An 18,244-nucleotide genomic window follows, 5' to 3' on the forward strand; every position below is an offset into this window, starting at 1 on the left:
CACAGCAAAGTCAATCAAGGGGCTGAAAGTGTTTTCATTATTTCCTAAATCATTAAGTAATGGTTTTACTTTGGTTAATTTTTAAATACATAATTTAAATTTTTAAGTAAAACCTTTAGACTTACGATAGGAAAAAAAGGGAGCACTCTGCATTTTTATTATTTAGGTTCAATAAATATTATGAAATTCCTTGAACTTAAAGGACAAAAATTTTTAAAAATCCCTTCTAAAAGTATTATATTTTCAGAACCACTTAAAACAATTCTTCTTACAGAAACTATCAGTATATCTTCATTTGTGTGACTCTTGGTTCGGGGAAGCATGAAGATACTTAAAATAATATAAAATAAAATGAGATCTGAATTGGAAACCAACTTATAAATATAGTTACCTGAACTGAGAGCATAGTAAATTATACATAATTTAAAGAATCCTGATATATTGAAAATTAGTTATTTTATAATTAGGCAAATCAAGATTTCAGTATCTGTTGAGTACATAAGCTTCTATCAATAAGATATTAACTGGATGCTAAAATTTTTAACCCTGCTTCCAAATTTCAGGACAAAGGTTTCAGAGAGACAATGCGAAATTTATGAACTTAGAGCCATTTCAAAGAAAATACATAAGCATCACATATAAAACATAATCAGACAGACTGCAACTGTAAAAGGAACAGTGTAAAGCCAAGTACACTAATAAGCACTTTGCATATTGTGTCACATTTAATTAACTCAAAGACATCAAAGTGTTCTGTGAACAGGAAAGAGTATTTATTGACTAGCTATATCCTGGACCTCAGATATGCAGGAGTTGTAGGAGGTTCTATAAGATTTTTGTCCCTAAAGTTGATTACATTAGGTCTTAGAAGGTAATTTTCAAATTTTAACAGTTATAAATTCCTAACAAACTGTTGTGGACAGTAGTTTCAAAGAATACCATGGAGCAAATGAAACCAGCAATTCAGTTATTTTCTTTTTACGAGCAGTTTTACTGCCCTCTAAGTCAGGATCCTCAGAATGTTTTGTGGTTGCATTTGAAGCCAGCTCTTAAGATGATACAGATCAACAATCAGATTCCTAATCATACAGCCTGAAACCAATACCACACCAACTTGAAGAACAGGCTTTAAATATATAATTGGGATGAGCACTGGGTGATATACTATATGTTGGCAAATTGAATTTAAATAAAATATTTTAAAAAATAAATATTTGATTAGTCATTAATAAGGAGACCAAAGATTCTCTACACTTAAGATATCTGGGCTGAATATGTGGGATTTTGAAAGGGGATGAGGGCAAGGGGAAGATGAAGAACAAAAAGTAGTCAAAATTCCTTTTTTGGGGAAAGTTATTCATACAGCAAAAGCACTGAGATGGCACTGTACCTTTTAATATAATAAGAAAATATATGTGTCCTAGATTTTATAACAAAACTACTTAAGACGCTTCTTCTACAGTCTTCATTTACAGAGGGCTGAGGAAAACAAACTTGGACTATCTTGAGTGTAGGATTTTTTTCTTTCTCCAAGGATTGTTACAATGCTTATTTCTGTTGAAGAGGTAATCAACACAGTCTATCTTTTTCCTCTAAAACACTAGGTATCATGTGTTCACGTATGCAAAGCAAAGGAGAGAAAACAATGAAGGTAAGACAATACCAGAACAACGGCTCTATTGAAAAGATTGGACTTAGGGTATTAACTAAGTTCTAATACATATTACAGAGCTGTAAGGAAGTGTAGAACATACCTTGTCATGTCCTGAATCTCCCCCTCTGACAATATCCGGTGCCATGTATTCAATAGTCCCACAAAAGGAATATGCTCTTTCAGCCTTAAACAGTCAAACAAAAAGGCATTTGATTTCAAACCACAAAAGTGACAAAAAAAAGTATTACCTGTTAGTGGTTGAGATACACCCCAGTAGAAAAGCAGTGGTAGAATCCACTTGACAGACTATCCCCTTCCACTAGGACACACCACCCCTTATACAGTGAGTCCTGTCTATGAGTCCTTCCCATGACTGACATCCTCTCATCCATCTATCCATCCAGCCACTCACCCGTCCATCCACACACCTGTCCTTCCACCCATCCATCTACCCACCCACCCACCCATCCATCCACCCATCCACCCACCCATCCACCCACCCATTCATTGCTTTTTTTTCAGTATGTGCGTGTATTTCAATTACTGGTTTCTCATACCACTCTTTTTGTAAACTTCGAAACTGTCCTAGTTGAGTTATAGGGCCTGTCTAATATGTTAGTACTTTATTTCCAGATAGGCAAGATTGGGAAAACACTGGGAAACATTAAGGGAAAAAAGAGACCAAATCCTAAGAAGGGGGATAGGGAACCCAAACATGAAAAATGACCCCCCAAAGTTTTTCCTACCTTATTTTGTTTAGATTTGGCACTGCCAATCATATGTTTAGAAATAATGAGCAAATTTGTTTTTTATAAAGACTCTCTTAAAGCAGTTGTGTCTCTTTTGTAGAGCTTTAAAAAGGTCTAGATTTAAAAATCTGAATTTTTAAATGATGTGTCATATGACTCATCTCAATGAAACAAAGGAGAGTATATATCTAAATTATTATACAGATACATTAAATAGGGAAAAAAGAATTCTTCTTTAACAAGATACATTCATATGGCTGTATCTGAAGCTTTTTAAGGCACTTTGGTGCCATCAAAATATTTTACAAAATTACTTTAATGGAAACTTTTCAATTTACACTTTACTCTTCTTCCACCAGCAAAGTTTTAAGAAAAATACAAATTCCCCTAATTTACCAATTTCAAAAGTAAAGAACACTACTCTAGCAATGTTATAGAATTAAGTAGAAGACCTTTACTTTATTAAGGGAAAGTTAAGCCAGAGAAAATAAATATAATAAATTTATTTAAACATTTTGGTAACAAATGTATTAAAATTACTTAACTATAATATATATGTTATATAATTATATATAATTATAATATAATTAATGTTACATAATTCATTTCTTTCTTTTTATGCTACACATGCTGAAACATTACTAGTCCCTAGAAACTAAAAGAATTTACTTATGCTTATATCTGCATAAAATCTTTTTTGTTACCTAGCAGAATGTTATTGAATAGCTAATATAAACCATATGTTAAATGCCATTATCTCTCTGCTTCATCATTTCAGTACCAAGTGGTAATTTTGTATCAAACTACTGGAAAAAATGAAGCTAAATAAAATTGATTCCGTTTAATTTCCAAATAAAAAGTAATGAATAATAACTTTATTAGACATGCTTAGAAAAAATGTGTATATTGGGAAGCATTCATCTATTTACTGAATTATTAAAAATACTACAAAATTACTTTCAAAAAACCCCCAAACTTCATAAAACCAGTTTTTTTAAGCTAATATACTATTTATTATGCCATAGATTTTTTTTTGGGTAAGTAAAAATCACTGTGTTGCTGATGTACAGAATCATGAAAATTACTAAGTCACAGTATTTATTATTTGATCTCATCTTTAAAAGATACCTTTAAAACATTATATCCTAAATCAAGTTTAGATATACTGAAAAAAATAAAAATAATTCTCCAAACTGGTTTAGGAGTAAAAAGACAATGAGTTTTGATTGATAGCTTCTCTAGATTTTATTTATTTAGAAAACTAGTCTTTTTTTTGTTTTTTTTTTTAAGCAAATATAAACTTTCACTTCCATCTACAGGCAGCTCCATGTCACAAACTATTTTGAAATTATACATATTTCCTTGTAAGTATGAGACAATGATTAAACTTTACAAGCTGAGGATCATGGAAGTATGTACCCTCTTCTTCAAAATACTGGATATTCATATGTTTAGTGTAAAGAGGGCATGAAACACATAGATCTTACCAATTACTAGAAAGGTCTGATAGTCACTACCAATTCCCATGTCTTCTGTTCTCTGACAAAGAAAACTATGCAGCTCAGTTCTTGATTGTCTCAACAGAGGGGAAAGCTGAGAACCACAGTAAGTCACAAAGAGATATTGTCCAACTTCTCTGTGTGATTTTTGAGCTCTTGTACTGGGTATGAAATTATAAATGATTTATATTACTTTTGAAATTTCCTAAGAAATTTAAAGATGTTTTTCTTTTTTTCTTTTTTTTTTAAAAGATTTTATTTATTTATTCATGAGAGACCCAGAGAGAGAGACAGAGATATAGGGAGAGGGAGAAGCAGGCTCCACGCAGGGAGCCCAACATGGGACTCGATCCCAGGACCCCGGGATCATGCCCTGAGCCAAAGTCAGGTGCTCAACCACTGAGCCACCTGGACGTCCCTTAAGCTTCCTTTTAATTCACTTTAGCTTCTGTTTTGTGTTTGTTTGCTGTGGTTTTTCGGGTGGAGGTGGTGGAAGGGAGCAGGTAGTATCTATATTAGTAAATATCTATTTGACTGAAATTCCAGGAGATAGAAAAATTAAAGTTTAAGAGTTGGGAAATTCCTGTTACTGAGAAATAATAGTGAACAAAGCATTTCTTACATTTCTGTGTTACTTTAAAACATTGCCATTTTAGCCTCTTGCAATTCTGTATCTGCTTCCTCTTCCTCTGCCCTAGTGGAAGTGCTACTCCCTCTGGGTTTTAACTTATAGTGTATCAGCCTTGATTTTCTAAGAATTTATCCTTTATTTGTAAATCTATCCCTAGTTTACTTTCCAATTTGTGTTTCTCTGCCAAGGAAGATGCATGTCATCTGGACTGAATACTGCATGACTTTCAAATAATTCTACCAAGAAGATGAACTGATGAGGTATGAGAGGGGAAGGTGAGTAGTGGGAGCAGGAAAGCTTTCTAGGTAATGTTGTATGAACTATGATATAAAAAGGATAGGATTATATAGCTAAATTCTATTGTTTATCATTTGTTCAATATATCTTTATGGTAACATTCTTCTCAAGGAGGCAAGGCGATCAACCTATTTAGCATTTAAATCCACACTACTTTATACACAACATTACTGATCAAAGCTAGCACAGAATCAAAAGATTGTGAATGTTAAAAGATTGTGAAAGATTATTCAAGAATTTCCTTGAACATAAAAATGGTAAAAGTGGTGTGTGTGTGCCATCCTGGCGGATAATACAGAGTATTCTTGTGTGCTAAGTGATCAGCTGATCAAGGAGGTTTCACTGTTCCTTAGAGAGAAAGATCAGATAGCACTGGACAAAAAAATGATTTCCTTCCAAGGAAGAATCCAAATACAAACTCAACTGTCAAATTCTTAAGCATTTTTCAATAAATACTAGATTAAATCATTCCTACCTTTTATTTGCCAATGTTTTATTCTGATCTTATTTGCTTATGATAAATTTGTAAGTTAAATATAAACTTACTTTCCATCTGTATTTTTTCCCTATCCTAATTTTACAAATATCACAACAAATATCTAGAAACGTTTGATTTTTAAACGAAGTTAATATAGCACTGTTAATCATCTATGACTGTGCCCACAAGAAAGAAGGGAATCCCTAGATGCCAGCCATGAAGAGAGTGCAGAAAACCAGTGAGGTAGGCATATGACCTATGCTTTGTGGTAGCTGCACAAAGGGAAGGTCTTATCTTAGAAAACAAACACATAAATATTTCCCCTTGTGAAATCAAATCCCAAGGCTTATGCCTCTTGGAGATTTGGGACCTGAATTTACTCTCTCCATAGTATGGGCAAGTGAGAAAATCTGGTCAACATGGTGCTACTCTGGAACACACAACAGAACCAGAGAAATTTCCGCAACCTAGCTGGACCAGGGTTCATGTACACACAGCCCTGGAATCTCAAAATTACTAAGTGAACTGGACTCCCCAAACCAAACACAAGAATTATCTGAAATACTAGAACAACAATCTATAAAAGATTGATATTTTATAAAAGATGAAAGACATTAAGGAAAACCATAGGGAAGATTAGAAAGATATGAAAAAGCAAACAGAACTATATAAATGAAAAAAATAGAGTAATGAAAACCAGACTGATTAAACAGAGTAGACACAACTAAAGAGAGAATCTGTAAACTAGAAGATACATTTGAGAATATATTGCAAAAATCCCAAGGAAACTAAATAAAAATATATTCACGGGTGGCAAATTCCTATTTCTTAACTTGAGAGATGGTTAAGAAGTGTTTGGCTTATAACAATCCCCTAATCTGTATATTTATTTTGCTTTTGTTTTTATATATGTTTTATTTCAAAATAAAAAGATACACCAGTCTATATAATAGATATATCTACGACAGCTACATTAACAATGAATATGCACTGCAAAATAAGGCATTTTAAGTCAGAGAGAGTTTATTATTCATTAATTGTTGTTAAAAAGACATCTAAAGGATGTACTTCAGAAATAAATTGAACTCACAAGAAAAGAGTTAAGTTGTAGGAAGCTAAAGTGAACAGAGAAAACAGATAAACATGAGAGAAAACAGAAGCAAGTACTGAATTTATAAAATGAAAATTACAGAATGATTAAATTGGGGAATATAACACAACGTGAGACTAAATAATAAGTAATAATGACACAGAAAATGAGATGGATAATTGAAGTTAACACATTCTACGTTCTTGTAGTGGTCATAACAATTACAGACATAATATAAGTTAAAAATTTCTGGGTAATAACCACTAAAAGAATAAAAATAGAGTATATATAACTTCTAGACCATTAGGGAGAAATGAAATAAAGAAATCCTAATAATCTAAATAGGAAAGGAGAGGGAAAAGCAAAGAGAAATTATGATAAAGAGAAACACATAGCAAGATAAGAGAAATAAGTAAAAAATATATCAGTAATCATAATATACAGATTTAACTCACCAGTTAAAAGATAGAAACTCTCTGGATCAAAAACAAAATCCAGCTATATGTTATTTACAAAAGGCACACCTAAAACATAATGACAAAGAAATATTGAAAGTAAAGAGATGGAAAAAGATATATCAGACCAGCCTAACCAACAGAAAGCTGGAGTATTTTTATTAATAGCAGGAAAATAAACTTTAAGGCAAAAAGGATTATTAAAATTAGGGAGAGTCATTATGTAATAATAAAAGGAACATTTCACTAGGGAAATAATACTATTCCAAACCTGAATACCCTCAATATTTTTTGAAAAGTCTTTAACTATATAAAGCAAAAATGGAGAGATCTTCAAGTAGAAATGGACAAATCCACAACTGTAATGAGCATTTTAACATATCTCTTTTAAAACTGAACAATCAAGCAGGAAAATAATTAGTGAAGCTATAGAAGATTTGTATGATGTTTATGAGAATACACAAAACTTTATATAACAGAGAATACACAATCATTTCAGGTATACATGTCATATTTACAGAAATTAACCATGTAATAGGTCACAATGCAAATATAAAGTCCACATAAAGAAAATCATATATAGTTTGTTCTCCAAACAGAAAGCAATAAAATTAGAACTCATTTACAAAAAGACAACCAAAAAATCCTATATATTTGAAAACCTAAAAATCTATTTCTAAGTAATTCATGGCCCAAAAAAACCACACAACAAATATTAGACTATTAGAATAATAATAAACATGCCATATGTTAGAACCTGTGAGATATATCTAAAGCTGTTCTTAGAAATTTGGTTTCATTAAAAATTAAATATTAGTGAGCTGGAGGTCCAACTCAAAAGTTTAGAAAAGGCATACCGAAGAAAAACTCCAAAAAGTAAAAGAAACAAAGTAATAAAGGAACATAATCAAATAAATAGAAAAAATGAGGAGCTTGACAAAAGTTATTTCTTGGAAAAGACTAATGGGCAAATTTCTAGCAAACTGACCCAGAGATAAAGGAGGAAAGTTACAGATCAATAATATTAGTAATTTAACAGGAAACATTACTACACTCACAATAGAGATTAAAAAATAAGTGAATTCTATGAACAACATGATGCCAAACAACTTTAAAAAGACAACATATATCATTTTCTTTTTTTTTTTTAAAGATTTATTTATTTATTTATGAGAAACACACAGAGAGAGAGAGAGAGGCAGAGACACAGGCAGAGAGAGAAGCAGGCTCCATGCAGGGAGCCCAATGTGGGACTCAATCCTGGGTCTCCAGGATCACACCCTGGGCTGCAGGCGGCACTAAACCGCTGCGCCACCGGGGCTACCCCCCCACCTTTTTTTAAAGATTTATTTATTCATTTTCTATAAAAATATAACTTGCCAAAATTGACTTAAGAAGAAATTGAAAACCTAAATGTTATTATAAATATTTTTAGAGAACTATGTAAGTATTTGAAAAGCTACTCACACTTACCTATAAAGTGGGGAAAAAAAGGAAAAAAATATACACCCTGATAGTTACAGAGGTGCAAATTCTGTTGTATTTCAACAGAAAAAATCCTATTAATATAACTCAAAACACTAGGTGATTAAAGAGAAAAACCGTAAGAATTTCTTTATGTCAGTAAACAACTAAAAACTAAGAATATAATTTATCTATCAAAAACCTAGAGTAAATACCATACTAAATTGTAAAACCCAAGGTACATTGCCTTGAAGTAGAAAAGCAAGAGTACACACAAATAAAAGTAGGCAGAACAATGAAGACAAACTAAACCATCCATCCACAAGTACACACAAAATAAAAATAAAAAGAATCACAAAGATATAATAAAGCCATCATTATTGACATAGTGGTTCTGATTTTATTCTTTTAATATAGTCATCTATATAAAAAATCCAAGTGAATATGTAAATTAGTGGAGTATGAATTCAGTAACATTACTATTTACAAGATCAACAACATTCCTATGTGTTGCCTCAAAAATCATAAATAGTCTAATTTTGTAGATAGGAATAAAAATTATAAAGTTAATAGAAATGATTATAAGTATAAAGCATTACACAGAAATAAAATATTTTGAAGGAAATAAAAGATAACTAAATAAATGGGAAAGTATGAATATTCATTTATACTAATTGATAGGAAGATTAAATATCCAAAGTTCACAGTTATTTCCAAATTAATATATAAATTCAATTCCATAATTTACATGGAGGAATGAAAGATCAGGAATAGAGAATATAGTGAAGAGTCAGATGAAAGGAGGAGAGAATGGTAGGATAAAAATGAAGAGAAAGATCTCACCTTTCCAGATTCAAAACTTATTATAAAATCATAGCCTTTGGGATCCCTGGGCGGCTCAGCGGTTTAGCACCTACCTTCGGCCCAGGGTGTGATCCTGGAGACCTGGGATCGAGTACCACAACTGGGTCCCTGCATGGAGCCTGCTTCTCCCTCTGCCTGTGTCTCTGCCTCTTTCTCTCTCTCTCTCTCTGTCTCTCATGAATAAATAAAATCTTTAAAAAAACCATAGCCTTTAATATTTTTTATTTTGATTCAGAGAGAGGCAACTAGACCCATGGAACTGAAAGAAGAGAAACAGGAATAGAAATGGGCTCACGGGAAATAGACTGTACAGGAATTTAGCATATGACAGAAGTTGCTTTTAAATCAGTAGGGGAAAGACTGACTATTCAATGATAGTTCAGTCAACTAGGTTAATCTATAAAAAGAGATAAAATAAGATCCTCATTTTGTTTTATACACAAAAATTAATTCCTAGTAAGTTAAAATTTTAATGTGCACGGAGATAAAGAGATTTTGCTTTGAAAAATTCGAAGAAATCAACAACCAGTTTTACACCTCAAGGAACTAGAAAAAGAACAAACTAAGCCAAAAGTTAGCATCAGGAAAGAAATAAGCAGACCACAAATAAATGAAACTGAGAATAGAAAAGCAATAGAAAAAATTTTTGACAAAACTGAGTTGGTTTTTGAAAATAACAAGACTGGCAAAATCTTAGCTATATTTATTTTAAAAAAGAAGCGTCAAATAAGTAAAATCAGAAATAAAACATGATATTATAAGAAGTTACTATTAGCAATTATACACCATAAAATTGGATAATCCAGAGTGGATAAATTCCTAGAAAAATACAATTTATCAAGACTGAATTATGAGGAAATAGAAAATCTAAACAGACACATAATCCGTAAGGAGATTGACTCAACAATCAAAAACTTTCCCCCTAGAAAAGCTCAGGATCAGATGGCTTATAGGAAAATTCTAAAAAAAACATTCAAATAAGTAGTAAGTCCAAAAAAACTGAAGAGAATACTTCCAAACTCATTGGATGAGGCCAGCATTACCCTGATACCAAAGCAAGAGCTACTGCAAGAAAATTACAACTTTATATTTCTGATGAAGACTGATACAAAATTCCAATGAAATACTAGCAAACCAAATTCAATAGCACATTAAAAGGTTATGTAATATGACCAAGTGAGGCTTATTCCTGGAATGTAAGGATGGTTCAAGATTTGAAAGTCAATCAATGTAAAACCATATTAACAGAATGAAGAACAAAAACCACATAATCACTTCAATTGATATAGAAAAAGCATTTGATAAACTTCAACATCCTTTCATGATAAAACCACTCAACAACAAAGAAGGAATAGAAAGAAACTACCTCCACATAGTTAAAGCCATATATGAAATGCCCACAGTAAACATCATACTCAATGATGAAAAACTCAAAGCTTTTCCTCTAAGATCAGGAACAAAAAAGTAAGGCTGTTCTTATCACTTCTATTCAAAACATCACTGGAAGTCCTAGGTGGAGCAGTTAGGCAAGAAAAAGACATCCAAATTTGAAAGGAAGAAATAAAATTATCTTGCTTGTAGATGATATAATCTTACATGTAGAGAACCCTAAAGAATCCATACCAAAAGACTTAGAATAAGCACATACAGCAAAGTTACAGGATACAAGGTCAACAGGGATCCCTGGGTGGCGCAGTGGTTTGGCGCCTGCCTTTGGCCCAGGGCGCGATCCTGGAGACCCGGGATCGAGTCCCACATCGGGCTCCCGGTGCATGGAGCCTGCTTCTCCCTCTGCCTGTGTCTCTGCCTCTCTTTCTCTCTCTCTGTGTGACTATCAAAAAATGAAGAAAAAAAAATAATTAAAACAAGGTCAACATACAAAAATCACACTTCTTTACACTAACAATGAACAATCTAAAAAAAAAAAAATCAAGGGGAAAAGATCTCATTTAAAATAGCATCAAGGGCAGCCCCGGTGGCGCAGCGGTTTAGCGCTGCCTGCAGCCTAGGGCGTGATCCTGGAGACCCGGGATCCAGTCCCACGTTGGGCTCCCTGCATGGAGCCTGCTTCTCCCTCTGCCTGTGTCTCTGTCTCTGCCTCTCTCTCTCTCCCTCTCTCTGTCTCTTTATGAATAAATAAATAAAAAATCTTTTAAAAAAATAATAAATAAATAAATAAAATAGCATCAAGAGGGCAGCCCGGTGGCTCAGAGGTTTAGCACCGCCTTCGGCCCAGGCGTGATCCTGGAGACCCGGGATTGGAGTCCCATGTCAGGCTCCGTGCATGGAGCCTGCTTCTCCCTCTGCCTATGTCTCTGCCTCTCTCTCTCTCTCTCTGTCTCTCATGAATAAATAAATAAAAAATCTTTAAAAAAAATAGCATCAAGAATAATAAAATGCTTAGGGATTAATTTAGCCAGTAAGTCCAAAGACCTGACAATGAACACTACAAAATATTCTGAAAGGAATTAAAGAAGATAGAAATAAAAGGAAAAACATCCATGGCTCATGGATTAGAAGACATAATATTGTGAAAATGTCCATCCTACCAAGAGTAATCTAGAGATTCAATGTAATTCCTATCAAAATCCCTATGGCATTTTTGAGCAAAAATAAAAAAAATATTAAAATTCATATTGAAATCTCAAGGGACCCTGAATGGCCAAAACCATCGTGAAAAAGAACAACAAAGGTGGCAGGCTCACACTTCCTGATTTAAAAATGTATTACAAAGCTACAAATAAACCATAAAGCTTTGTAATGAAATTAAGACAGGCACAGAGAATGATGGAACAAAATTGAGAGCCCAGAAATAAACCTTATAGAGCATTTGGTCAAATGATCTTCAACATAGGTGTCAAGACCATGCAATGAGCAAAGGATGGTCTCTTCAACAAATGATGCTGGGAAAATTGGATAGCTGCATGCAAAAGAATGAAGCTGGACCATTACTTTACACCAAATACAAACATGAACTCAAAATGGACTAAAGATCTAAATGTAAGACCTTAAAGTATAAAACTCCTAGAAGAAAAAGTAGAGGGAAAGTTTCATGGCACTGGATTTGGCAATCATTTCTTGGGTATGATACCAAAAACATAAGCAACAAATGCTGACAAACGGGACAATATCAAAGTTAAAACAAAGTGGAAGGACAAACAGTGAAAAGACAACAAAGTGGAGGGAAAACAAAGTGGAAACACAACCTACAGAACAGGAGAGAAAATTTACAAATCACACATCTGATAAGTGGTTAATATCCAAAATATATAAAGAACTACAAACTCAACAGCAAAAAAGCAAATAATCTGATTAAAAATTAGGAAAATTTCAACATTCTTCCAAAGATGATAAGCAAATGGCCAACAAGCATATGAAAAGATGCTCAACATCACTCATCATTAGAGAAACACAAATAAAAACTATAATGAAATACCAGCTCACACTTACTAGGAGGGCTGCTATCAAAATAACAGAAATAATAAGTATAGGCAATGACGTGGAGAAACCAGGACCCTTGCACCCTTATGGTGAGAATGTAAAATGGTGTTGCCACTATAAGACACATTAAAGACTTTCCTCAAAAAAAGTAAAAATAAAATTATCATGGTGAAAAATAAATAAAACAAAATAATCATAAGATCCAGCAATCCTATTTCTGGATATATACCTAAAAGAACAGAAAGCATTATCTCCAACAGATATTTGTATGCCTAGGTTCACTTCAGCACTATTCACAATAGCCAATAGGTAGAAGTAACCCAAATACCCACTAGCGGATGAATGGATAAATAAAGTATGATATATACGTATATTATAATATTATCTAGCCTTGAAAAAGAAGGCAATCCCGTCACATGCTACAACATGAATGAAACTTGAGGACATTATGTTAACTGAAGTAAGCCAGCCACAAAGATAAATACTATATGATTCTACTTATATGAGGTATCTAAAGTAGTCAAACTCACAAAAACAGAAAGTCAAATGGTGGCTGCCAGGAGCTAGGAGGAGAGGAAACTGGGAAGTTGTTGTTCATTGGATATAGAGTTAAGTTTTGCAAGATAAAAAAAATTCTAGAGACCTGTTGCACAATACTATGAATATAGTTAATACTACTGATATTCACTTAAAAATAGTTTAGATGGTTTATTTATTGTAAGGACTGTTCTCAGTAAATAAACTAAGCATTGTCTGTAAAAAAAAAAAAAAAAAGTTTAGATGGGGCAGCCTGGGTGGCTCAGTGGTTTGGCGCCACCTTTGGCCCGGGGTGTGATCCTGGAGACCTGGGATCAAGTCCCACGTCGGGCTCCCTGCATGGAGCCTGCTTCTCCCTCTGCCTGTGTCTCTGCCTCTCTTTCTCTCTCTCTCTCTGTCTCTCGTGGATAAATAAATAAAATATTAAAAAATAGTTTAGGTGATAATCTTTTTGTGTATTTCACCACAATTTTTTTTGAATAATCAAAGAATGTTAATATGAAAAGACCAAGTTGATTTTATTAAAATGTCAAATCTGATGATGGCAAAAATACCATTAAAAACAAGTGAAAGACTTGGAAAAGAAAATATATAATTACAAATGATGGGTATATAGAATATTTAAAGAACTACAGATACCAGTAATATCAGGAAAAACCTGCAACACTGAGAAAACACAGAAACCTAAATGTATCTCGACAGGAGAATGGATAAGTAATAAGAATATTATACAGGAGCTAAATGAATGAAACAGATTCATATTTATCAACTTGGATACATTAAAAATAAGTCAAATAAAATACTTTTGCATATGATATGCCACTTATGTACATTTTAGGAACATAAGCTAACACTAATATAGTTTATGGATATATACCTATGAAGTAGAGGTACTAAAATAAAATTAAATTCAACCCACCATCTACTCTTTGCCTGCACTTGTTAAGCTAAATGTGGCTGGAGTAAAACAAAGAATCAAGTTGACCAATTTCATTTTAAATCCATGACCAAGACCCTCAAAGCGGGCATTTAATGCTGCCCAGCAAACACACTGATTACCTAACCCATTCACTCTCCATGGATGTGGCTGCTTATTTTATATCTTTTTCTTTCTCCTCAAACTCCAATGTCTTCTTTTCCTTCCTCACTTTCAGTGAAAACATAGAAGCAATAAAAAACGAAACCAAAACAAAACAAAAAACCTTCTATCACTCCCACTACTGCTTCCTGACAGCCACATGCATCTGGGTCCTCCAACTGACCCTTCTTTCTTCCTAAAGATGCACTGACCAAGCCATTAGCTAAGGATGACCTCCCCACTTGTACACTGAGTTTACTTCTCCCAAGGTCAGCGTTCCAGCAATCTTCCCTCTTCTCTTCTATCATTATTATATTGACCCCTACACTTCCTCTCTAGGAATGTGTCAACAAGCATATGACATCTGTCATTTCTCCCACCTTAAAATCAAAAGGCTTCTCTGAACCCCACTTCAAATCCTCTGCTATTCTCCCCAACACAATTTCACTATTCCTTTTTACAGAAAACCCAGAATTGCCTTTAGTTGCGGAGGACAATACATCTATTCCCAGTCTCTTTCTCCTGAGATTTAAATTGAGCTAATGCTCAATCTCTAGTCCTCATTTTATTTGACCTAACAAGAGTATCTGACATGGTTGATCATGTTCATCCTAGAAACATTTCTTCACTTGGCTTCTAAGACAACACACTTACCTATTTTTTCCTCAGCTTGCCACTCCCCTTTCCCCGGTCTCCTTTGCTGGCACCTCCTGCTCTTTTTATTTGGAGTAGCCCGGGGTTCAAAGCTTTGTCCCTTTTTCTTTTCTATCTGTACTTACTGTGTTGATATTCTTCTCCATTTTCACAATTTTAAATATTACCTCTATACTGGCAAATTCCAAATTTACATCTCTAGATGAGACTTCTCCCTCAAACTGCAGACTCAGATCTCCTCCTGTCTACCGGACATCTCTGTAAGTCTAATAGTCATCTCAAACTCAAGCTGCTCAGATGCACTCTTCTACCTACCTGAAATCTTTCTTTCCATCAGAAGCCCACCCCATGTTAGTTGATAGCAACGTCATCCTTTCAGCCACCCTGGCCAAAACCCTTAGGGCTCCCTTGATTCCTCTTGCTCTCTCACACCCCACATCCAAATCATCAAGAAATTTCATTATCTCTAATGTCAAAATAGATCTAAAATCTTACTACTTATTACAACTTACTCTGCCACCCCATGGTCTAAAGCATTACTATTTCTTGCTAGGATTAGTATAACAGTTTCCTAACGGGTCTCCATGTCTCTAGACATGTCCCACTATAAGAATATCATGCTTGGCAAACAGAATTACTCTTCTAAAATAAGTCAGATCATCTCATTTCTCTACTCAAAACTCTCCAGTGGCCCCCATTTCACTAGAAGAAGCCACAGTCCTTACAACAGTCTTCAGTGTCTTGCATGATCTGTACAATCCTTCATCCATAGGACCACCCCTGCGCCCTTACTTCCTGGTACTCTGAGCCTCACTCACTCTAAACACTTAATACTTGTAATCCTTATTGTTCCACACACAGCCCGGGTATATTCCCACCCTGGATCTTTCACACCAGCTGATCTCTCTGCCTAGAAATCTCTTCCTTCAGATACCGATATGGCTCACACTCTCACTTCGTTCACGTCTCTACTAAATGGTCACTTTCTCAGCAAAACCATTCCTGAATCTGATTTAAAAGTGCAATTTTTTCAGGCACCTGGGTGGCTCAGTGGGTTAAGGGTGAACTCTTGACTTTGGCTCAGGTCGTGATCTCAGGGTTGTGAGGTTGAACCCTGTGTCAGGCTCTGCACTGGGCATGGAGCCTGCTTAAGATTCTCTTCCTCTGCCCTTTTACCCCATCTCTCTTAAAAAAAAAAAAAATGCAACCTTTTCTCACCCTAATACTCCCTATTTCTCTTTGTCTTCTTGTAACTTACCATTATCTGACATATTTCATACATATCTTACTTATTTACTAGTTATTGGCTGCCTCTCTGTCTAGAGGAGGGATTTTTAACTATTTTGTTCATTATTAGATTACAACACCAGACAGAACAGTGCCTGGATGAATCACAGCAGACACATTAAATTGATATTTGCCAAATGAGTGGGGGAAAATTCAAAATGTTTACAACTGCATATGTGAATAGTGGGTGCACAGATTTTGTTATATAGCATTTTTTATATTTTTATTATGCTTAAATATTTCATAACAAAAAATGTAAAAAGAAATTAGAAGATATAAACACTTATTAATCATATTTATGTAATGTCAGTTAATATTTCAGAATATTTTTTGCTAAATTCGCCTAAAGGGTTTGAAAGTCTCTGACACTTAGGCTTGGGTCTTAAGTAATTTTTCATTTTTTCTTGGAAAATAGATAAAAAATGATCTATTTTCAGATTAATACATTCTACATTAATATAGAATGTGACTGCTAAACATAATTTTCAAGTAAATAAAAATGATATGCTTTTAACCTGATTTGAACAAATGGAATATATAATAGAAGTTTCTTTGAAAACAATCTCCACTCAAAAGTTGTTCCTGCTTGCCCTGTGATGACATTTACATTAAACTTGCTCACTGAACTTGTACATTGAACCTGCCTTAAAATAAGAAAGAGCATTACAATAAATCTTACTAGAGCCAATAATTTCTACCATAAGAAAGGTTATAAAGGAAACCTGTGAGGCAGACATCTGAGGGCAAAGCCCTGCTGTCTCCCTCCCCTCCACCCATCCAAATGTGAGGGATCTACTCTGATATCTCGCAGAACTTTACAAAAAAATGGCTGAAACTAATGTGCTACCATCCCTATATTGCGTAATACTGTTTGAGTAGAAGAAAAATTGAGGCAATGGAAAAATGTTCTGACTAGTCTCTGGGTCTCCTGTTTTCCCAACACTTCCATCTTAACGTTTACCCTAAAATAACTAAAACTATCCAAAGTCACTGGTTTGGTGAATGACTGGTAGGATTTATTTACAGAGACCTAATTACATTCCTTAGGAGCATATGCAAATGAAAAGAATTGTGAACACATGTCATGAGTCAATCAAGAAGGGGACAAAAGTAATAAAAAGCTGCCTTAGAGAGTAATCTGATTCCTAAAGCAAACATGCTCTTAATGGATCTTGAGCCTCACCCAGGCATCTTGAGATATGTATGTCACAATAGCAGAATACTGCAGATAATATTATTAACGAGGCATTTATTAAAGAGAGGCATAATTTAAACTTTCCTATAAATCAGAAAAGGAGAGTAACTTAAGATTCTCATTTGTATATTTTAGTTTTGCTCACAGTAATCTAAAATTTAAACAATATGTCTACAAGCAGAAACTGATATTTACTGCTTCACACTTTAGAACATACTTTCATGAGCATCAACTTATTGTGTGATACGATGATTCTATACATTAGATACGACAGCTATTATTTTACAGATGAAGAAACTAAGACTGAGAATGGATAATGACTACGTGGCTTGCCCGATGTTACACAGACACAAAGTGGAGAACTGAAAAAGATCCTCTTCCTTCAGTACATGTTCTATCCACTATATACAAAGGCCACTAAAATATTCCAAAAATTAATTAATGAATAATATCATCTTAGCTAAGCAAAGGTATTTTTCTATTTTCTGAAAACAGAAAATAGTCTCTAATCCATAGGCTTTTCCTTTAAAGTATAGCTGTTTACTATACTATACTATATATACTATACTATACCCAAGACAATATGTTATAATTAGTTTAACTACTTCTATCTTAAATGTTGGGGACATTATTTTTCTAGTTTTAGTTAGCTATATGTAGACTCACATTAATAATCTGTTGTGATATTTTTAAGTGTTCAATGTGAAATTACGAAAAGACAGGATGCATATACCATATGTAAGTACACAGTAACTAATAGGACATTAATGTATCATTTTGACATTATTTGTTAATAAACAGGTAAAAACAGACCCCCTTTAAACATTATCTTTAAGTCTTCAATGTTAAAATTATATACCCAATATCTAGC

The 18,244-nt window shown here is 33.8% G+C and overlaps 1 protein-coding gene across 4 annotated transcripts in view; it reads right to left on the minus strand.

The window, feature by feature from the left end:
* RPS6KA5 (ribosomal protein S6 kinase A5) overlaps window positions 1–18,244 on the minus strand; it is a 171,694-nt gene that overhangs the window by 42,819 nt on the left and 110,631 nt on the right. For 3 of the 4 annotated variants that reach the window (XM_077910351.1, XM_077910350.1, XM_077910352.1), the window contains one exon: window positions 1,755–1,838. In XM_077910351.1, the coding sequence (XP_077766477.1) occupies window positions 1,755–1,838 (84 nt within the window). Of the gene's footprint in view, window positions 1–1,754; window positions 1,839–6,853; window positions 6,923–18,244 lie in introns of all 4 variants that reach the window. The other variant, XM_077910353.1, reaches the window with a different exon arrangement.

The sequence above is a fragment of the Canis aureus genome, chromosome 9, assembly GCF_053574225.1.
Source record: "Canis aureus isolate CA01 chromosome 9, VMU_Caureus_v.1.0, whole genome shotgun sequence".
Lineage (NCBI taxonomy): Eukaryota > Metazoa > Chordata > Mammalia > Carnivora > Canidae > Canis > Canis aureus.